Source organism: Liolophura sinensis, chromosome 9 (genome assembly GCF_032854445.1).
Source record: "Liolophura sinensis isolate JHLJ2023 chromosome 9, CUHK_Ljap_v2, whole genome shotgun sequence".
Classification (NCBI taxonomy): domain Eukaryota; kingdom Metazoa; phylum Mollusca; class Polyplacophora; order Chitonida; family Chitonidae; genus Liolophura; species Liolophura sinensis.
In genome coordinates, this window is record NC_088303.1 from 668333 (window position 1) to 692569 (window position 24237).

Below are 24237 nucleotides of genomic sequence, written 5' to 3' on the forward strand. Positions count from 1 at the left end.
ACTCTTATTACAGCCTGACATAGTCATACATGTACATATAGTCTGGAAACGTCCTTGATTTCTGGGGCAAGATTTGCAAGTGTGATGTGTATGTACAAATACCATAAGCAGTTCTTGTCTCATTCATTAAGTTAACTTTTTGTCCCATGTTTGTCTTGCTTCACCTGATAGCATTTGGTGACCAAAATTGGAAAGCATGGTTACCGGAGTACATTGTAAATAGCTTATAAAAGTATACATCAGGGCCTGATCCAGGGCATTATTGAAGCCATCAAAAAGGTTTAAGGGATATTGACCATTTGAGATTCCAGTTAATAACATTTTAATTTTTTTCGTTTTTGTATTTCTTAATGTATTACAAATTCTGATGGCTTTTTCAGTAGGAGAGGCCAAAGTCATGTACATTAAACCTCTTTACTACATAGCATTGAATATTTTTATTCTGCTACCCATGTTATTTAGGAGTTTTCTTGGCAGGTGTGATTCATCAGCTTAACATAGAATGCATAATTTCTAAAATAAGTTTTCAGTCTGCAACCAAGAGGAATGGTTGTACAGTCTGACATGTTTATACCAAGTGGAATGGTTGTACAGTCTGACATGTTTATACCAAGAGGAATGGTTGTACAGTCTGACATGTTTATACCAAGAGGAATGGTTGTCCAGTCTGACATGTTTATACCAAGTGGAATGGTTGTACAGACTGACATGTTTATACCAAGAGGAATGGTTGTACAGTCTGACATGTGTGTGCCAAGAGGAACGGTTGTACAGACTGACATGTTTGTACCAAGAGGAATGGTTGTACAATCTGACATGTTTATACCAAGAGGAATGGTTGTGCAGTGTGACATGTTTGTACCAAGAGGAATGGTTGTAGAGTCTGACATGTTTATACCAAGAAGAATGGTTCTACAGTGTGGCATGTTTGTAGCAAGAGGAGTGGTTGTACAGTCTCTCTGTTCAGACTCTGCAACCATTCCTCTTGGTATAAACATGTCAGATTGCAGAACCATTCCTCTTGGTATAAATATGTCAGACTGTACAACCATTCCTCTTGGTATAAACATGTCAGACTGTACAACCATTCCTCTTGGTACAAACATGTCAGACTGTACAACCATTCCTCTTGGTATAAACATGTCAGACTGTACAATCATTCCTCTTGGTACAAACATGTCAGACTGTACAACCATTCCTCTTGGTATAAACATGTCAGACTGTACAATCATTCCTCTTGGTATAAACATGTCAGACTGTACAACCATTCCTCTTGGTATAAACATGTCAGACTGTACAATCATTTTTCTTGGTACAAACATGTCAGACTGCTGGTGAAATGCCAGATGCGGATGAAAGTATTTCTCTTTGTAACCTAAAACATTTCCAACACATGCATAATTATAAGTTCACTTCTGCATGGGTCATATATGGTTGAATGGCGATCAAACCAAACCTCCTGACTTAATAAGGCCTGCAGTCAAACCAGCCAGGGCTGGATTTGTCCAACTTTTTTCCATTTATACTTCTTAGTCTCACAAATACAAGTGTGTTTGTGTAACAAGAAATTTCAGATTTGTGATTTGTTGGTTCTTGGTGTATTGTTGACATTCTTACAAATACACGTTGTTGTTGTAATGTTGTGTTAATAGAACCAGTTTATTTGGGAGTTTTGAGCACTCCTCCATCAACGACTGGTGACTGCATGCACTGTTAATGTTAGCAGATGCTGATCCATGGCTACTGATGCTGGTGCATGCTCATCGGAGTATAGCACTTACAATGTCTTGGTTTATCCATCCTCTGTTGTGTGCTCTTTTAAGCATGATCAGCATTTCAGAAACCATCTTTCATGCCACAGCTTAATCAACATTCCAGACACCATCTTTCATACCACATCTTAATCAGCATTCCAGACACCATCTTTCACACCACAACTTAATCAGCATTCCAGACACCATCTTTCATACCACAACTTAATCAGCATTCCAGAAACCATCTTTCATACCACAGCTTAATCAGCATTTCAGACACCATCTTTCATACCACAGCTTAATCAGCATTTCAGACACCATCTTTCATACCACAGCATAATCAACATTCCAGACACCATCTTTCATACCACAGTATAATCAACATTCCAGACACCATCTTTCATACCACAGCTTAATCAGCATTTCAGACACCATCTTTCACACCACAGCATAATCAACATTCCAGACACCATCTTTCATACTACAACTTAATCAGCATTCCAGACACCATCTTTCATACCACAGCTTAATCAGCATTCCAGACACCATCTTTCACACCACAACTTAATCAGCATTCCAGGCACCATCTTTCATACCACAGCTTAATCAGCATTCCAGACACCATCTTTCATACCACAACTTAATCAGCATTCCAGACACCATCTTTCATACCACAGCTTAATCAGCATTTCAGACACCATCTTTCATACCACAGCATAATCAACATTCCAGACACCATCTTTCATACTACAACTTAATCAGCATTCCAGACACCATCTTTCATACCACAACTTAATCAGCATTCCAGACACCATCTTTCATACCATAACTTAATCAGCATTCCAGACACCATCTTTCATACCACAGCTTAATCAGCATTCCAGACACCATCTTTCATACCACAACTTAATCAGCATTCCAGACACCATCTTTCATACCACAGCTTAATCAACATTCCAGACACCATCTTTCATACCATAACTTAATCAGCATTCCAGACACCATCTTTCATACCACAGCTTAATCAGCATTCCAGACACCATCTTTCATACCACAACTTAATCAGCATTCCAGACACCATCTTTCATACCACAGCTTAATCAGCATTTCAGACACCATCTTTCATACCACAGCTTAATCAGCATTTCAGACACCATCTTTCACACCACAGCATAATCAACATTCCAGACACCATCTTTCATACTACAACTTAATCAGCATTCCAGAAACCATCTTTCATACCACAGCTTAATCAGCATTTCAGACACCATCTTTCACACCACAGCTTAATCAGCATTTCAGACACCATCTTTCATACCACAGCTTAATCAGCATTTCAGACACCATCTTTCATACAACAGCTTAATCAGCATTCCAGAAACCATCTTTCATACCACAGCTTAATGAGCATTTCAGAAATCATCTTTCATACCACAGCATAATTAGCATTCCAGACACCATCTTTCATACCACAACTTAATCAGCATTCCAGACACCATCTTTCATACCACAGCTTAATCAGCATTCCAGACACCATCTTTCATACCACAACTTAATCAGCATTCCAGACACCATCTTTCATACCACAGCTTAATCAGCATTTCAGACACCATCTTTCATACCACAGCATAATCAACATTCCAGACACCATCTTTCATACCACAGCTTAATCAGCATTCCAGACACCATCTTTCATACCACAACTTAATCAGCATTCCAGACACCATCTTTCATACCACAGTATAATCAGCATTTCAGACACCATCTTTCATACCACGGCTTAATCAGCATTTCAGAAACCATCGCTCATACCACAGCTTAATCAACATTCCAGACACCATGTTTCATACCACAACTTAATCAGCATTCCAGACACCATCTTTCATACCACAGTATAATCAGCATTTCAGACACCATCTTTCATACCACAGCTTAATCAGCATTCCAGACACCATCTTTCCTAATATCTGCATAAAACTTACAGGAGTATATATTTGTATGACCTGCAGACCACACGTTTTTTTGTCTGAAAACATCCATATCTGGCACTTCAGAAAAGTGTATGAAGTAGCATACAACTTTATAGTGTACATTGCTGTTGGAAGTAGATACATGTAGTATTACCACTGATGTATACATTTTCATCTCCTTTTGTCATTTTAGGTGAAGATACAAAAAATCGTGAGAATATCCCGTTGGCAGGTGCAGAGGAACAGGCTAACTATGGCCAGATGGCACTGTATGAGGTAACAAAAACACTGTTGTTAGCAAAGGTTGCAGTAGTACACATTTACCCATATGTGCCTGTGTGACTCTCACAATACAGGATGTACATGAATGGGTGATAAAGTCAACCTATTTCAATATATGCACCTGTAAAACGACTTTTTACCAGACTACATGTACATTTTCTCTGTGGTGAAAATCGCCAAAACAAATTGTGAGAAATAATTTGGCCATTTGTTACCAAAAATACACAAGAATAATTCAGATAGACAAATAAATAATTTCCAGCACATGTATGTGAGTAGTAGTTCAATCTGTAGAGCAGGACATTCTGCCATCATATTGAAGATGTTAGTGGGCAAAATTAGCCATGTCAGGGCACGGACATGAAAGAGGTTTTGTCAGAAGACTTGTGAAAACTCAGCTTGTCTGACCTTGACTGCTTGTGGATCAAGTGATTTGATTATTAAATGAAAGATCAAGTGCATTGGTTATTAAAGGAAAGAATGTTGTATCTGTTGTATCGCTTGTCAGTGCTACTCGTGTGATACATTTTTACTTTACAGAAATTTTAATAGTTGGCATATTTTTCTGAAAATTTTAAACACTTCTTTGTTTTGTGGTATATTGGTACAGTGGAATTTGATAATGATAAAATACATATTTCCTGAAAACAGTGGTAAATGAAAATACTTTAGATATTCTATTCTTGCTATTTTTTCTTCTGTTTCTTTCACCTTATCATAGGAAGATCTGTCAGAACGGGGGAAGATATCTCAGATTCTGGCCACCATAGGCAAATACCAGGCTGGGATAACACCCGATCCTAACGATGTAGAGAACAGTGCTAAGAAGCCCCAGGTAAGACCTGTGAGAGGTGTGAAGACAACCGGTCACCTATCTGATTACTTTAGTTTTTGGGATACCCGGTCTGCAATTTTAGCAAATATACATTTAGTTTCATTTTTCACACATGGTTGGACCATCTAATGAACAACATACTCATATCTTTACTTTTCCAAAAAGCTGGGAAAAATATAATATTCTGCTTTCAGCACCGCTAATATCTGTCCCAAAAATTAAAAGAATTAGGCTATGTGGATGTCTCACTTTAATTGTGATATCTGTACATCCTCGTGTTCGGTATGATGTGTGTGCAGCATCGTGTTCTGTATGATGTGTGTATAGCCTCGTGTTGTGTACGATGTGTGTACAGCCTCATGCTCTGTATGGTGTGCGTACAACCTTGTGTTCTGTATGATGTGTGTACAACTTAGTGTTCTGTATGATGTGTGTACAACGTAGTGTTCTGTATGATGTGTGTACAGCCTTGTGTTCTGTATGATATGTGTACAGCCTCGTGTTATATATGGTGTGTGTGCAGCCTTGTGTTCTGTAAGATGTGGGTACAGCCTCGTGTTCTGTATGGTGTGTGTACAGCCGCGTGTTATGTATGGTGTGTATATAACCTCGTGTTATGTATGGTGTGTGTACAGCCTCGTGTTCTGTATGGTGTGTGTACAGCCTCGTGTTCTGTATGATGTGTGTACAGCCTCGTGTTCTGTATGATGTGTGTACAGCCTCGTGTTCTGTATGATGTGTGCACAGCCTCGTGTTTTGTATGGTGTGTTTACAACCTCGTGTTCTGTATGATGTGTGTATAGCCTCGTGTTCTGTATGATGTGTATACAGCCTCGTGTTCTCTATGATGTGTGTACAGCCTTGTGTTCTGTACAATGTGTGAAGAGTCTCAATGTTCTGTATGATGTGTGTACAGCCTCATGTTCTCTGTGGTGTGTGTACAACCTTGTGTTCCATATGGTGTGTGTACAGCCTCTTGTTCTGTATGATGTGTGTATAGCCTTGTGTTCTGTATGATGTGTGTACAGCCTCGTGTTCTGTATGGTGTGTGTACAGCCTCATGTTCTGTACAATGTGTGAAGAGTCTCAGTGTTCTGTATGGTGTGTACAGCCCCGTGTTCTTATGATGTGTGTACAGCCTCATGTTCTCTATGGTGTGTGTACAACCTTGTGTTCCGTATGATGTGTTTACAGCCTCGTGCTCTGTATGATATGTTCAGCTTTGTGTTCTGTATGATATGTGTACAGCCTCATGTTATGTATGGTGTGTGTGCAGCCTTTTGTTCTGTAAGATGTATGTACAGCCTTGTGTTCTGTATGGTGTGTGTACAGCTTTGTGTTCTGTAGGGTGTGTGTTCAACCCTGTGTTCTGTATGGTGTGCGTGCAGCCTTGTGTTCTGTAAGATGTGGGTACAGCCAAGTGTTCTGTATGGTGTGTGTACGGCCTCTTGTTCTATATGGTGTGTGTACAACCCCGTGTTCTGTATGGTGTGTGTGCAGCCTTTTGTTCTGTATGATGTGTGTACAGTCTCGTGTTCTGTATGATGTGTGTACAGCCTCATGTTCTGTATGATGTGTGTACAGCCTGTGATTTGTATGAGAACAGAAAATGAAAGTAAATACAGCCCAAGCATGCCTGGTATCATTCATTATGTGTTCATGTCAGCCAGCTCTGAACTCCTTTGTTGCCTCTCTCCTGTAAGCCATGTCTCTTGTTCACATTATAAATGTGAACACCTTAGCTGTCTGGGGTTACCACTGCGGTACAAACCAAGTGTCAGATTATCTTTTCACCTCAGCTCTTCTTGGTTTAGGACACAGGGCAAGAAGCTGGCAGGCTGTGATATTTCACTCAGGGCAACTTAATTTGGGTGTAACAATTATTCAGCTGTTTCTTGGTTTCTGTGGAAGTAAAATTTATGATTTCAAAGTGCATTGGTTACGAATGGGTTTATTTTACAGTATCCAGACCATACTGACTAAAATTTTTTGTTTTTAATTTAATGACTTTATTTTCCTATCTTGCCCTATCTTTAAAGGGACGCATTGCCGACAGCAAAAAAGAATGTACTACGAGTCATGTACATATAGTTAAGACTTCCAGATGACTACTGATAATTATCTGACTTCAAGTGGTCAATCAAATATTTAGTTTTATCTGGGATTTCCCTTAAACCCATCCATGCGCTCAGGTCACTATATTTAGAAACATTTTCTTTTTTTTGTTTTTTTTTGTTTGTTTTTCCAGTAAGCCCTGGATGAACCTCTGGGCATTTATTGTCCGTTAGCCATGAATTTACAACTCACCTCTATATTACCCACGTGGCCTGGGTTATAGGCGTGCATTGTAGATAAGCTGCTTTGGGAACATTGTTGTAACAATTATGGTTATCAGTGTCTGTATACAATTTTCCAATATTACAATTGTTCTGAAACACTCATTAGCTAGAGCACTGATTTTTGTTATTCAGATATAAAGCCTAATTCATAGCTTAAAATCAGTCTTAATAGACAGACTTGTTCATACAATTATTAATGAAATAATCCTACATATATGTTTCAAAGAAATATTATGTAGATTCTAGTTATATGACTGTCACACAACTATACTCAATCTAGTTTTGCAAGAAATTCATCCTTAAAACGTTTGCTTGAGTGCTTACTTATTAAGCATACATTTTGTTGAAGGAAGCATCTGTAATTAACCAAAAATATGGGGCCTTTGCTACAGCTATATATAAATTACTTGGCAGAGAATTAACTTTTTTGACTGATTTACCTCCCCTTATAGCGCCACCTGTTGTGTAGACGACAGGCGTTTGGTGAACTTCAGATGTGGGACATGGCAGGCTGCAATATTACAAAAGAGTGCCATGTCCCACATCTGAAGTTCACCAAACGCCTGTTGTCTACACAGCAGGTGGCGCTATAATTACTTATCCTGTCTTCTATGTGTAAAGTCAGTTCTGCCATACGGATGGTCATGAATTACAAATGTTTTATAAAACACTGGCGATTGGAAGGTAGATCATATTTTAATCTGTTATACTGTTTTGGCTAGTACATTTGCGATCCATGAGCAAATGTTGCGTTGTGCAGTTGTGCAGTTAGGAGTCAAGTGCAACTCATTTCCTGTATTTAGCTGAACGAGCTCAAAAAATTTGAATATGTTCCTTTAACTCTCCTTTAACTGACCTTACAACATGTCCCTTTAGTTGTCCTTACAACGTCCTTTAATTGACTGTGCAATATGTCCCTTTAATTGACCTTACAACATGTCCCTTTAGTTGTCCTTACAACGTCTTTTAATTGACTGTGCAGTATGTCCCTTTAACTGACCTTACAACATGTCCCTTTAGTTGTCCTTACAATATGTCCCTTTAATTGACCTTACAAGAGGTCCCTTTAATTGACCTTACAATATGTCCCTTTAATTGACATTACAGTATGTCCCTTTAATTGACCTTACAAGAGGTCCCTTTAATTGACCTAACAAGAGGTCCCTTTAATTGACCTTACAATATGTTCCTTTAATTGACCTTACAATATGTCCCTTTAATTGACCTTACAGTGTGAGTGTGTTGTGGATAAATAACCAATACAGACTGAGGCAAGCTTTAATATAGCAGTGGTGATTTAAGTGCTTCTTCACACAAGGACATGGATCAGTAGAAATCGTAGCAATGACACAGCTTATAGTTCTGTTCATGTAACTGTTCCTAGCCTGCTGGTGAATTGCCTTGCAAGCCTATCTGAATTGGGTTTATAATACAATTTAGGTATTAAATTAGCAGCTTGTCTATTGAAGTCCTTGATCAACAAGTATGTACATGTGTAGGTATGGGTACATGTATATATGGGGTTATGTAACTCTAAATAATTGATTCCCTGGTGTAGGTTTCACATGTGTATTCAAATCAATACTGAGCCTGTTAATCACTCACAGTCAACAAATCTATGTACATGTCTGTCAAGTACTGTCAGATTCCTTGTGATAAATGTTCCTGTTCTGAGGTAATTAGTGCATGTACAGGAATGGTCATTGCTACATGTAGGTCCCCTTGTGTGCTCAGAGCTGCACTAATTCTATACGGTGTAATATTTTGGGTTGAATTTGATACCACTGGAAATTCAGAAAGGTCTTGTGCAGCTAATGAGAGAATTAGGGGAGCTTGAAGTCCAAACATGTCCCTGGCAGGGAAATTTGTATGCTGAATTATGCCATCACCATAAAGTCACTACAACTATGAACTTACAAGTAAAAACCTATTTACCAGGATTATTTCTATTCAAGAAATGCTGATGAATGTTTTTGCAGATCCAAATGGGTTAACACACTGACGTCCTTCATTCATCTTGCACCAGATGTGCTTTGTTCCGTTTTAGAACCGATATAAATGACCTTGAATTTGCTGGGGTGTGACTGTCAGTGTAAAGCCCAGAGATTTCTTTTGCGATTTACATTAATGCAGTTTCCAAGCAACTGATTTTGGCCTTCAGATTTTAAACCCAAGATTTGCATGCAGCCTTGAAAAAAAAAGAGAAGTTGAAAAATAAAAAAGAAAGTCAGAATTTGTTTTTATGGAATGTTTAGTAATCTCATTAGCATGGTAATTAGTGTAATGAAGGGAAAGAGAAGGAATTGCATATTGGTTTTTGTGAACAAATTCATATTTGTGGATGCTAATTAGTAATAAATATCGTCCCTACACAGTGCTGTTATAATACACATGATATACACCCACTGTATAATGTACTGTTTTTTTTAGCTTAAATGTCCTTTACATTTTCCTTGTATATTGTCTGCTTGTATTCCCAAAGAAAGATCATGTTTTATTTGTATTCCAGTTACTGATGTTTATAATATTATGTCACAGTGTAATTATCATGGAATTCTCAACAGTCTTCGAGGGGCCTCCGTGGCTCAGTCGGTTAGCGCGCTAGGGCAGTGTAATGACCCAGGAGCCTCTCACCAATGCGGTCGCTGTGAGTTCAAGTCCAGCTCATGCTGGCTTCCTCTCCGGGCGTAAGTGGGAAGGTCTGCCAGCTACCTGCGGATGGTCGTGGGTTTCCCCCAGGCTGTGCCCGGTTTTCACCCACCATAATGCTGGCTGCCATTGTATAAGTGAAATATTTTTGAGTACAGCATAAAACACCAATCAAAAAAAAAAAAATCAACAGGCTTCGAGTGGTAAACAGAAAAAACAAATCAGTTGCCATATGTAATAAACTTGTTGTTCTCCTTAGTGTGGAACAGATCTCAATCATCTCTGGTCTAGTAGGAGCAGCTACAGTGTATATGTGAAATGAGGAGTTCCAGTATTACATTTAGTTTTTAGCACTACATGGTTAATAAGTTTTACATAATACTTGAGTAGTGTAACTCTGAAAAACAAAAGCTGCATTAAAAGCCTTTTATTTTGCCATCATCAGGAGAGTGATACATTGCATGTGGGGTAAATGTCAGTTTCTAAGAAGAGTGTGGACATGAATGGAAAGATATCCATGTGTTTTCAAAGTTGAAATTTCATGATTAGTTTGACCTCATCCAGGTATCAATTACCAAATGTTTCATTAGCATCAAATTCCTTGCAGGTCTGAGTTATCATTTTGTAGAACGTAGACAGGTTCAGTAGGTATAAAATTAAGTTTATATTGATGGCTGTGAACTATCCTTCATCTATCATCTCTCATGTGGACTGACACACATTAGCATCCTCAACATCCTCATCCTCACCTAAACACTCCTGCATGAGTACAGCATTAAAGTCCATTGAGATTAACAATCAATTCCTGATCTACACTCCTCACTAACTTAACTTCCTTACATATAGTTAGCACTAGAACGACTCAGCTGTGTTTCAGTTTATTAGGTATACTGCCTGCTTTTAACGAAACAGCCATCTTAACAGTTCAGTATTCCTGGGTGTATAAGGTTTATTGCACAAATTTTGGTAATAAACGATTTTTGAAAATTCAGCAAAAAGTAACAGCGCATCGAAACTTTGGTTTCATGTTGATTAGAAATTGTTTCTGTATTGTGGTATCATAAAAATGATATGCCTGATCTACAATTTTGTATGTCAAATCTGTACATTACATAGATATATATGCAAATCTGTTTCAGAGTGCCAAACTGGGCCTGCTGATGGGAGTGTACCTACCATGTATTCAGAACATCTTTGGGGTGATCCTGTTTATACGTCTTACCTGGCTAGTTGGAAATGCTGGTCTTGTTGAGAGCTTCTTTATCGTGCTCATCTGCTGTATGACAGTAAGTATAAACAATACAGTACAGTGTTGAGGGCTTCTGTGTTGTGTTCTCCTGCTGTGTAAGTATAGACAATATAGTACAGTGTTGAGGGCTTCTGTGTTGTGTTCTCCTGCTGTGTAAGTATAGACAATATAGTACAGTGTTGAGGGCTTCTGTGTTGTGTTCTCCTGCTGTGTAAGTATAGACAATATAGTACAGTGTTGAGGGCTTCTGTGTTGTGTTCTCCTGCTGTGTAAGTATAGATAATACAGTACAGTGTTGAGGGCTTCTGTGTTGTGTTCATCTGCTGTGTACGTATGGACAATATAGTACAGTGTTGATGTCTTCTGTGTTGCGTTCTCCTGCTGTGTAAGTATAGACAATATAGTACAGTGTTGATGTCTTCTGTGTTGTGTTCTCATACTGTGTAAGTATAGACAATACAGTACAGTGTTGAGGGCTTCTGTGTTGTGTTCTCCTGCTGTGTAAGTATAGACAATACAGTACAGTGTTGAGGGCTTCTGTGTTGTGTTCTCCTGCTGTGTAAGTATAGACAATACAGTACAGTGTTGAGGGCTTCTGTGTTGTGTTCTCCTGCTGTGTAAGTATAGACAATATAGTACAGTGTTGATGTCTTCTGTGTTGTGTTCTCATACTGTGTAAGTATAGACAATGCAGTACAGTGTTGAGGGCTTCTGTGTTGTGTTCTCCTGCTGTGTAAGTATAGACAATATAGTACAGTGTTGAGGGCTTCTGTGTTGTGTTCATCTGCTGTGTACGTATGGACAATATAGTACAGTGTTGATGTCTTCTGTGTTGTGTTCTCCTGCTGTGTAAGTATAGACAATATAGTACAGTGTTGAGGGCTTCTGTGTTGTGTTCATCTGCTGTGTACGTATAGACAATATAGTACAGTGTTGAGGGCTTCTGTGTTGTGTTCATCTGCTGTGTAAGTATAGACAATATAGTACAGTGTTGAGGGCTTCTGTGTTGTGTTCATCTGCTGTGTAAGTATAGACAATACAGTACAGTGTTGAGGGCTTCTGTTTTGTGTTCTCCTGCTGTGTAAGTATAGACAATATAGTACAGTGTTGAGGGCTTCTGTGTTGTGTTCTCCTGCTGTGTAAGTATAGACAATATAGTACAGTGTTGAGGGCTTCTGTGTTGTGTTCATCTGCTGTGTAAGTATGGACAATATAGTACAGTGTTGATGTCGTCTGTGTTGTGTTCTCATACTGGGTAAGTATAGACAATACAGTACAGTTTTGAGGGCTTCTGTGTTGTGTTCTCATACTGTGTAAGTATAGACAATATAGTACAGTGTTGAGGGCTTCTGTGTAGTGTTCTCATACTGTGTAAGTATAGACAATACAGTACAGTTTTGAGGGCTTCTGTGTTGTGTTCTCATACTGTGTAAGTATAGACAATATAGTACAGTGTTGAGGGCTTCTGTGTTGTGTTCTCATACTGTGTAAGTATGGACAATATAGTACAGTGTTGATGTCTTCTGTGTTGCGTTCATCTGCTGTGTAAGTATAGACAATATAGTACAGTGTTGAGGGCTTCTGTGTTGTGTTCATCTGCTGTGTAAGTATGGACAATATAGTACAGTGTTGAGGGCATCTGTGTTGTGTTCTCATACTGTGTAAGTATAGACAATACAGTACAGTGTTGAGGGCTTCTGTGTTGTGTTCATCTGCTGTGTAAGTATGGACAATATAATACAGTGTTGAGGGCTTCTGTGTTGTGTTCATCTGCTGTGTAAGTATAGACAATACAGTACAGTGTTGAGGGCTTCTGTGTTGTGTTCATCTGCTGTGTAAGTATAGACAATATAGTACAGTGTTGATGTCTTCTGTGTTGCATTCTCCTGCTGTGTAAGTATAGACAATATGGTACAGTGTTGAGGGCTTCTGTGTTGTGTTCTCCTGCTGTGTAAGTATAGACAATATAGTACAGTGTTGAGGGCTTCTGTGTTGTGTTCATCTGCTGTGTACGTATGGACAATATAGTACAGTGTTGATGTCTTCTGTGTTGTGTTCTCATACTGGGTAAGTATAGACAATACAGTACAGTTTTGAGGGCTTCTGTGTTGTGTTCTCATACTGTGTAAGTATAGACAATATAGTACAGTGTTGAGGGCTTCTGTGTTGTGTTCTCATACTGTGTAAGTATAGACAATACAGTACAGTTTTGAGGGCTTCTGTGTTGTGTTCTCATACTGTGTAAGTATAGACAATATAGTACAGTGTTGAGGGCTTCTGTGTTGTGTTCATCTGCTGTGTAAGTATGGACAATATAGTACAGTGTTGATGTCTTCTGTGTTGTGTTCATCTGCTGTGTAAGTATAGACAATATAGTACAGTGTTGAGGGCTTCTGTGTTGTGTTCATCTGCTGTGTAAGTATGGACAATATAGTACAGTGTTGAGGGCTTCTGTGTTGTGTTCTCATACTGTGTAAGTATAGACAATACAGTACAGTTTTGAGGGCTTCTGTGTTGTGTTCATCTGCTGTGTAAGTATAGACAATACAGTACAGTGTTGAGGGCTTCTGTTTTGTGTTCTCCTGCTGTGTAAGTATAGACAATATAGTACAGTGTTGATGTCTTCTGTGTTGTGTTCTCCTGCTGTGTAAGTATAGACAATATAGTACAGTGTTGAGGGCTTCTGTGTTGTGTTCATCTGCTGTGTAAGTATGGACAATATAGTACAGTGTTGAGGGCTTCTGTGTTGTGTTCTCATACTGTGTAAGTATAGACAATACAGTACAGTGTTGAGGGCTTCTGTGTTGTGTTCATCTGCTGTGTAAGTATGGACAATATAATACAGTGTTGAGGGCTTCTGTGTTGTGTTCATCTGCTGTGTAAGTATAGACAATACAGTACAGTGTTGAGGGCTTCTGTGTTGTGTTCATCTGCTGTGTAAGTATAGACAATATAGTACAGTGTTGATGTCTTCTGTGTTGCATTCTCCTGCTGTGTAAGTATAGACAATATGGTACAGTGTTGAGGGCTTCTGCCCTGTGCTCAGCTGCTGTATGACATTAAGTATAGGCAATGTAGTTCAGTGTAGAGGACTTCTGTGCTGTGCTCATCTGCTGGGTAAGTATAGTAATTATAGTACATTGTTCAGGGTTTCTATGCTGTGTTCATCCACTGTATGACAGTAAGTATAGACATTGTTGTACAGTGTAGAGGACTTCTGTGCTGTGCTCATCTACTGTGTAAGTATAGTAATTATAGTACATTGTTCAGGGCTTCTATGCTGTGTTCATCCACTGTATGACAGTAAGTATAGACAGTGCAGTACGGTATTGAGGGCTTCTGGGCTGTGCTCATCTGCTGTATGACAGTAAGTATAGATAATACAGTACAATATTGAGGGCTTCTTTATTGTGGGGGCCTCAGTGGCGGAAGGGGTTAGCACGCCAGCATGACACAATAACCCAGAAACCTCCCACCAAAGCGATTGCTGTGAGTTCAAGTCGAGCTCATGCTGGCTTCCTCTCCAGCCGTACATGGGAAGGTGTGCAAGCAACCTGTTTATGGCTGTGGGTTTCCTGCGGGCTCTGCCCACTTTCCTCCTACGATAATGCTGGCCGCCATCGTATAAGTGGAGTATTCTTGAGTACGGCGTAAAACACTAATCAGATAAGTAGTCAGTATTGTGCTCATCTGCTTTGTGACAGTAAGTATGGGCAATATAGTACAGTATTTAGGCCTTCTTTATTGTGCTCCTTTATTATGCTTATCTGCCAGTTGACAGTAAGTATAGACAATATAGTACAGTATTTAGGCCTTCTTTATTGTGCTCCTTTATTATGCTTATCTGCCATTTGACATTAAGTATAGACAATATAGTACAGTATTTAGGCCTTCTTTATTGTGCTCCTTTATTATGCTTATCTGCCATTTGACATTAAGTACAGACAATATAGTACAGTATTTAGGCCTTCTTTATTGTGCTCCTTTATTATGCTTATCTGCCATTTGACATTAAGTATAGACAATATAGTACAGTATTTAGGCCTTCTTTATTGTGCTCCTTTATTATGCTTATCTGCCATTTGACATTAAGTATAGACAATATAGTACAGTATTTAGGCCTTCTTTATTGTGCTCATCTGCTGTATGAGAAGAAGTATAGACACAGTACAGATTCAAGGACTGCTTGTGCTGCTTGGTGATTTTAAGTGGTGGAGGGTGATAGTAAGCGAATCAGGGTGATAATAAGTGGTGGAGGTGATAATAAGTGGTTGAGGGTGATAATAAGTGGTTGAGGGTGATGTGCGGGCATTTACGCGGCCTTTTGTTCATTGAAAACTTTCACATTTGTGGTGTGGGAAAGTTCAGTAACTTGCCAAAGGTTGGTGGTTTACACTCCGCCAACTGGTTTTCTCCCACACATAAAACTGGCCATTCCAATACTTCTGTTTGGCTGAGGCCCATGAAATGCTGCAGCTAGGCAGAAGCCTATCAAAGAAATGTAAAATTAACTGAATGAATAAAAAATTCTGATGTATGGCATAACAGCAGTAAAATAAATAAGGAATTCAAAATGCCAGTAGCATATTCCTGAGACGTGTTTTGAGAATGTTTAAGTTCATTGAACCTTATAATTATGCTGCATGCAACACCCCTAAATGTGTGCCAGTACATACAGGGCAAAACAGAGCAAAATGAGTATTCAGATGGCAGAATTAGAGGACTGATGTGATTATATGTACCAGAGAGTGATACAGCTGTGTAGTAGCCATGTAGCCAGTAGTGGAAGTAGTGAAAGTCCTGACTGTGACACCTTCATTTAGTTTTTGAAGTTTAATTCTGGGTTTGAGATGTAATAATGTGTAATATAAATGTGGTAACAATATACCAGTTGCTACTCACTTTTTGTCCTTTATGATAATAATATACCACATGCTACCCACTTTTGTCCTTGATGATAACAATATACCAGTTGCTACCCACTTTTTGCCCTTGATGATAACAATATACCACATGCTACCCACTTTTTGTCCTTGATGATAACAATATACTAGTTGCTACTCACTTTTGTCCTTGATGATAACAATATACCAGTTGCTACTCACTTTTTGCCCTTGATGATAACAATATACCAGTTGCTACTCACTTTTTGCCCTTGATGATAACAATATACCACATGCTACCCACTTTTGTCCCTGATGATAACAATATACCAGTTGCTACCCACTTTTTGTCCTTGATGATAACAATATACCACATGCTACCCACTTGTTGTCCTTTATGATAACAATATACCAGTTGCTACCCACTTTTTGTCCTTTATGATAACAATATACCAGTTGCTACTCACTTTTTGCCCTTGATGATAACAATATACCAGTTGCTACTCACTTTTTGCCCTTGATGATAATAATATACCACATGCTACCCACTTTTGTCCTTGATGATAACAATATACCAGTTGCTACTCACTTTTGTCCTTGATGATAACAATATACCAGTTGCTACCCACTTTTTGTCCTTTATGATAACAATATACCAGATGATAACAATATACCAGTTGCTACCCACTTTTTGTCCTTTATGATAACAATATACCAGTTGCTACCCACTTTTTGTCCTTTATGATAATAATATACCACATGCTACCCACTTTTTGTCCTTGATGATAACAGTATACCAGTTGCTACCCACTTTTTGTCCTTTATGATAACAATATACCAGTTGCTACCCACTTTTTGTCCTTGATGATAACAATATACCAGTTGCTACCCACTTTTTGTCCTTGATGATAATATACCACATGCTACCCACTTTTCGCCCTTGATGATAATAATATACCACATGCTACCCACTTTTGTCCTTGATGACAACAATATACCAGTTGCTACTCACTTTTGTCCTTGATGATAACAATATACCAGTTGCTACCCACTTTTTGTCCTTTATGATAACAATATACCAGATGATAACAATATACCAGTTGCTACCCACTTTTTGTCCTTTATGATAACAATATACCAGTTGCTACCCACTTTTTGTCCTTTATGATAACAATATACCAGTTGCTACTCACTTTTTGTCCTTTATGATAATAATATACCACATGCTACCCACTTTTGTCCTTGATGATAACAATATACCAGTTGCTACCCACTTTTTGTCCTTGATGATAACAATATACCACATGCTACCCACTTTTTGTCCTTGACGATAATATACCACATGCTACCCACTTTTTGCCCTTGATGATAACAATATACCACTTGCTACTCTTTTTTGTCGTTGATGATCATGTTGTACGTTCTTCGCAAAAGCTCATAGAACAGAATTATTAACCTGAAAAATCTATTGTGTATACAAAAAATAGGATGGCAAGACTGGTTGTATACCTGCATTGTGTAGTTCTGGTAGATCTATACAAACCCTCAAGCTAAGTGCATGTAGAACATTTGACAGGTAACATATCCATCAGATTTAGCAATGCTGGTTGTTGTAGTTACATTATGACATATTACACACATAGCATGTGCAGCAAATGTAGGCTGTTTAGAGCTTTAAGATTACCTGGCTATAAATACACACATATCTTATTGATGGATGTCCTTGAGGCAAAGGGAGATTCCATTGTCTCCGTACAAACTAAAAAAACAATTGGCGTCAGCATTAGTGATGTTCTATACTTCCTGCTTTCTCCCATACTGTTCCTAACCCAGCTGAAAAGGCATGTCATGTCACACCGCTCCAGTATGCGCTTACCCTGAAACCTTTATAGAAATGAGATGGATTAACACGAAATAGACTCGACTTGTTATCATAGGCTGGAATTAGTACAGATACATGATCTTGGGTTAAAGCTGCTGTTGGACTAAAGTGAATACAACACCTGATATCAGTCAAGCAGCGTGACTTGTCACTGTGATGACTGTATAAAGACCAGTGACTGTATGTATTATTCCCATACATCTACAGAATCTGTGCTGCAGCTGTACATTAATAGTACTTACTGAACAACAACGTGTATAAATCTGAAAGGAGAAGAAAACTTAAAATTATGACACTATAGGATGAAAAGAGCACATTTTTTTTCTATCTGGTGGTGCCTGCTGCATACTTTTGCGATTTTTCCTCGCCATACACGTAAAACCTGAAAACGGCAAAGCTGACATTATTCGCTGAGTCCATCACGTCCTCCATCTTTAACTCCCTGTAATTCATGCTGGGGGTGTGTTGCCTCTCAGCCAATGAGAGTGATTAAAACTGCCAGCTTGTTCGTGTAAACTTGGAACCTACGTCCAACATTCCAGTGTCTCGATCATCAAGCGGAAAACAAACTGTACTGTTCGCTACCTTCTGGGGAGAAGAGTTCTACCGGAAATGTACGAACTGCACTTCGGCAGTTTCCGACTGCAATTCTCCGAAGAACACAGAAGACTTCAGGACTAGTTCTTAGGCAAAATGGAGTAGCCCACAGCAGATGTTGGCGCTGACTTTATTTATAACTTATCAGTTTGAGGTACATATTAGAATTTTTTTATGGCATGCACCTGCGAGAAAAGGCGTACTCTTTTCAGTGGTATTTGTTTGATATTTAAGTTTTCTTCTCGTTTAAGTTATGCATGGCAACCGACATTTTATTTCTATTCTAATATACTATTCTGAAATAATGGAGCCATTAGGGGGGAAAATAACACCCAAAATAACTGCTGTCTCCTTTTGTTAATATGTAACGGTCTAGGTTGTGTTGTTATGAATTTGGGCAAGCCTATGCCAAAGGAACGGGTGGGAAATAAATCATCCAATCAGAGCGAGGCACATGACAGTTATTGATCAATAAATGCACATTTCCCGCCAGCATCTCTCCATGTCAGTTTGAGCTTTAAATTTGAACATATCATTGTCGACAGAGGAATTATGATTTTAAGTCAAACTAATGAAAAGATATCATAAGTGAACGATTCATTTCGTGGAGAAACTTGCAGATTCATTTGAAGATTGAATGGAAGGTGCTGCCTGAGATGGTAGCATTGGCGAGTATTTGATGACCCTGTGGAGCCGAATTCCGCAGACCTCAGGCAACTTGTCTGCCTCTGACGGTATCTATGGAGCCAGACGCGCTGACACTAGCCACAGAGGCCACCAGTATGCCTCAGAACTGTGGCTGCAGGGGTGCGAAGACAGTGGTTTGTGTACGGCTGACCGAGTACTGCATCACGGGATGCCTGCCATCATCGAGCACAAGCTGTTCACTGTCATCGCTTGCTTGTAATACCAGCATTCCTCGGCTTTTGGAGAGAACGTTGAAAAAAGGCATCATTGCCCATGTTGTTTAGATGTAGTACCAAGATGGTTGTTGTTTGATGCCACCTCCTTATATCTCATACACGGTATAAGTGCGTTTTGGCCACATGATGGTGGTAATAATAAATAATTCTCCTTTAAACTTAACTGCCTGACCAGTTATATGTAAATTCATTTTGCCTTTGTCTGCGGAAAATATGAGCTGTCAAATTCTGACAACACAACCCCCCCCCCCCCCCACACCCACCCCTATTTTATTAGCGAAATGGAACTGTCCCAGCATCCATGACGATGACAGCAACTGTGTATAGATTGTCAATTTGAGCACACTTTGCTCACCATTGCTTTTAGTGTTAAAGTTTTTGAAGGTATGTTAAATTGATAATTTAGTCTGGTTTTTACCAGTAACATTTCTTGGAAACATTCATGTGCACACTGTTTCATTGCACTAACACACCTTTAACCATGGTTTCTGGCAATTCACTCTCATTCCTTTAGCCCTTGTCTGCTGGGATGCAGAGTTACTGTTGTACATTGACCAGCTAACTATGACTTTCGGCTAGTGCGACACAGTTGCACAACAGGTAGCACAAATTTAATATTTTTGATACTTTTGACGCCATAACATAAGTTTTTCTGAGTAAATAAACTTCATAAAAACACCTAAATGACTCTGAATGAATCACTGAGAATGAAGCAAAACATTTCTCTTGGAAAATGTTAACCTTAGGTGAACTACAGTAGTTTTTAGCTGTGAATATAAAAATGACCGACAGTGATTACTGTGGGGCATTGGTGGAAGTGTGTACTGTGGGGCATTAGTGGAAGTGTGTACTGTGGGGCATTAGCGGAAGTGATTACTGTGGGGCATTAGCAGAAGTGTGTACTGTGGGGCATTAGTGGAAGTGTGTACTGTGGGTGTGGGGCATTAGCGGAAGTGTGTACTGTGGGCCATTAGCGGAAGTGATTACTGTGGGGCGTTAGCGGAAGTGGTGCGCAGCGAGAAGAGCACATTACAGGCTAGAATTCTTCAGCATCGATTTTTACAGATGTCGGTGTGATTGCCAAGATTTTAGATCTCCATTCTGTGTTTGATTTAACAATGTCTTTTTATGACTGAGCATGTTCATGAAGATCACATGATGTGCTACATGTATTTTAATGGGATGTTTGGAAAATCTGAACGTGGAAATTCATGAGTATAGCAATTAAACACCAATCAGATAAATAAATAAATATCTAAATGTTTATGTTGTGGTATTAATGGGTGTATTTTGGTGTTTTTTTTATTTTTGTGGATAAAATAACGTCCATGTCTAGATCAAATCAACATGGACTTTTACCGAGTTTAGTGTGATTGGCAACATTGTTACAACTTCATTTATAACACTTTAATGACTTTTACAAGGCAAGACTGTTTATTAGCCATGTTTTATTCAGCTACTTCCTCATAGACTCTCACTTATGGACCAGGAATTTGCTGGATTTGCATAGGGTTTATAGTAATAACATATGAAGTGTGCTATAGTACTAATTGTATGATTTTAGATTATTTGGTGACCTGACTGGTTAATGATATAGGACTTTGACGCCATGGTTACCTGACTGGCTAATGGTGTAGGACTTTGAGATGATATGGTGACCGAACTGGTTGATGGTGTAGGACTTTTAGGTCATCTGGTGACCTGACTGGTTGATGGTGTAGGACTTTGAGATGATATGATGACCTGACTGGCTAATGCTGTATGAGTTTTAGATGATGTGATGACCTGACTGGCTAATGGTGTAGGACTTTGAGATGATATGGTGACCAAACTGGTTGATGGTGTAGGACTTTTAGGTCATCTGGTGACCAAACTGGTTGATGGTGTAGGACTTCTAGATGATGTAGTGCCTTTACTACCAAGCCATTCACTGACAGTTTCTGTTAACTCCCCTATCAGTGAGTGCCATTATTAAGCCGTTAGCTGATCATAGTTCCTGATTTTGTTTCCGACCATGTTAACTGCCCTATCAGTGAGTGCCATTGTTACTTTTAAGCCATTAGCTGATGATAGTTTCTGTTTTTGTTTCCGACCATGTTAACAGCCATATCATTGAGTGCCATTGTTACTATTAAGCTGTTAGCTGATGGTAGTTCCTGTTTTTGTTTAGAGACCATGTTAACTGCCATGTCAATGAGTGCCATTGTTACTATTAAGCCGTTAGCTGATGATAGTTCCTGTTTTTGTTTCCGACCATGTTAACAGCCATATCATTGAGTGTCATTGTTACTGTTAAGCTGTTAGCTGATGATAGTTCCTGTTTTTGTTTAGAGACCATGTTAACTGCCATATCATTGAGTGCCATTGTTACTGTTAAGCCGTTAGCTGTTGATAGTTCCTGTTTTTGTTTCCGACCATGTTAACAGCCCTATCATTGAGTGCCATTGTTACTGGTAAGCCGTTAGCTGATGATAGTTCCTGTTTTTGTTTACAGATCATGTTAACTGCCATATCAATGAGTGCCGTTGTTACTGTTAAGCCATTAGCTGATGATAGTTCCTGTTTTTGTTTATGACCATGTTAACAGCCATATCATTGAGTGCCATTGTTAATATTAAGCTGTTAGCTGTTGATAGTTCCTGTTTTTGTTTCTGACCATGTTAACAGCCCTATCATTGATTGCCATTGTTACTGTTAAGCCGTTAGCTGATGATAGTTCCTGTTTTCGTTTACAGACCATGTTAACAGCCATATCAATGAGTGCCATTGTTACTATTAAGCTGTTAGCTGATGATAGTTCCTGTTTTTGTTTACAGACCATATTTAACAGCCTTATCATTGAGTGCCATTGTTACTATTAAGCCATTAGCTGATGATAGTTCCTGTTTTTGTTTAGAGACCATGTTAACTGCCATGTCAGTGAGTGCCATGGTTACTATTAAGCCATTAGCTGCTGATAATTCCTGTTTTTGTTTACAGACCATGTTAACAGCCATTTCAATGAGTGCCATTGCGACGAATGGGGTGGTTCCTGGAGGAGGAGCCTATTTCATGATCTCCAGGGCATTGGGGCCAGAGTTCGGGGGAGCTGTAGGGGTTTTATTTTACCTTGGCACATCAGTTGCATCTTCCATGTATATTATTGGTGCTGTGGAAATTTTAGTGGTGAGTTCTGATGTTTTAAAACAAGGTTATCCTCTGAAAGTTTGTGTATAAACATCAACAAGCATTGATAAACAACAAACACAGATGTAATTGATATACATGTTGGCTGTGCAGAATATGTGCTCTGGGTTTCTTCATTCGTGTCATTTTGTGGGTATAAATGCTCCCTTCTGATTTTCATCTCTACTGACATTTAAATTAACGAGTGATTTTGAGGACAGTTTATTGTCAGGAACTAAAACTTGCTTTGCTGAGGAGAACTTATTTATTTAACATTAGCCTCATCATATGTTATTTCCCTGTGGACTGTCGGCTGAAGTTTTAACACATGGTATGTTGAGGAGACTTAAATGCATACACATGAATCTCTAGGTTTGATTATTGTGATGGCCATTGCGTCTAATGGGTTTTCCCTGCACTAGCCTAGCCTTTGAGTGTCCAGTTCTGACTTATAGCTGCAGCTTTGAATCTGGAATTTTGTCTCCTGAGGTGGCTTCTCTGGGCTGTGTGAAATTTCCTCCACCTGTAAACCTAAAACTTATCCCTTATGTTATTGTGAAATATATATCTGTACTCTTGAGCATGGCACAAAACAGTAATCAAATGTGAAATGAAGATTTTCATCGTCTGTGCGTGTTTTGTGTTTCAGACTTACATAGCACCATCCATATCTATATTTGGAGACATAACCATTGTAGCCAATGCCTTCAACAATTTCCGCGTGTACGGAACCTGCCTTCTGATCGTTCTGATCATCTGTGTGTTTGTGGGCGTCAGCTTTGTCAGCAAGTTTGCGCCCATCTCCCTGTTTTGCGTGCTTCTCTCAATTGTATCTATTTATATTGGGATTTTTGCTGCCAACCCCGATGAAAGTGTCAGGTAGGATCATCAACTCTTGTCCTGGGTTTGTAAATGTCACTGAAATAAAACAGCATCCAGATGGTCAATTTGTTATGTCTAGAGTCACAAAATCATCAACATACATGTTTGTGAAAAGTTGCGCTCCATAGAACTTAAGGAATTTATAATGTCTGTGTATTGAAATTTGATGGTTAAATTCTGCGTGTAGTGCTGTTATTTTACCACTCTGAGTGAGGATGGAAAAAACTTTAAAAAGCAAAAAGCAAAAAAAGCAAAGACTTTTTCTGTTGCTGCCTCTAAATCATGCGAGGAACATGTAGACGTTGTTCCCAACTCCTGTGTATGTACTGGTGATGAGAGAGGATTTAATGCAAACAGGTATAGGAATAATATCATGGGAATTTGGAAGTAAACAGGGTTAGAAATTTGCGCATATGTGCAGGAATCCATGTGGATTCCCGTTGCCAGTTTTTACGGGAATCCAGAGAATCAAGCCATAATCCAGCTATTGTAAAACTAACTTACAAAGAAGAATGAAAAAACGAACGAACGAAGCAAGCTGCAGTTATGCAGATGTTGTATGTGTTGATATATGTATAGCGTTCCAAAACCACTAATTTATTGAGGTACGCCAACATAAAGCATGTGCAGCAGTGAATAATCTGTGGCAGAGATCATTTGCGCGCTGTGTTGGGAGTTTATAAATACGAGCCTAAAGCGTTCATGTGTCCAAGTTTCTGATTGGTTAATTATCTTCATCACATTATGAAAAGCGAGCAACTGATAGCTCGAGACTGTTCAATCATATCTCCCTTGTCATATCTGAAATCTGTCCTCAGCAAACTATC

General features: G+C 39.0%; 1 protein-coding gene across 4 annotated transcripts in view; it reads left to right on the forward strand.

The window, feature by feature from the left end:
* LOC135475400 (solute carrier family 12 member 4-like) overlaps nt 1-24237 on the forward strand; it is a 120291-nt gene that overhangs the window by 57819 nt on the left and 38235 nt on the right. For all 4 annotated transcript variants that reach the window (XR_010445044.1, XM_064755283.1, XM_064755284.1 and 1 more), the window contains 5 exons: nt 3918-4000; nt 4728-4841; nt 10969-11115; nt 22343-22528; nt 23178-23407. Coding sequence is in view for 3 of the 4 variants with exons in the window: in XM_064755283.1 (XP_064611353.1) it covers nt 3918-4000; nt 4728-4841; nt 10969-11115; nt 22343-22528; nt 23178-23407 (760 nt within the window). In the remaining variant the exon portion in view is untranslated. The remainder of the gene's footprint in view (nt 1-3917; nt 4001-4727; nt 4842-10968; nt 11116-22342; nt 22529-23177; nt 23408-24237) is intronic.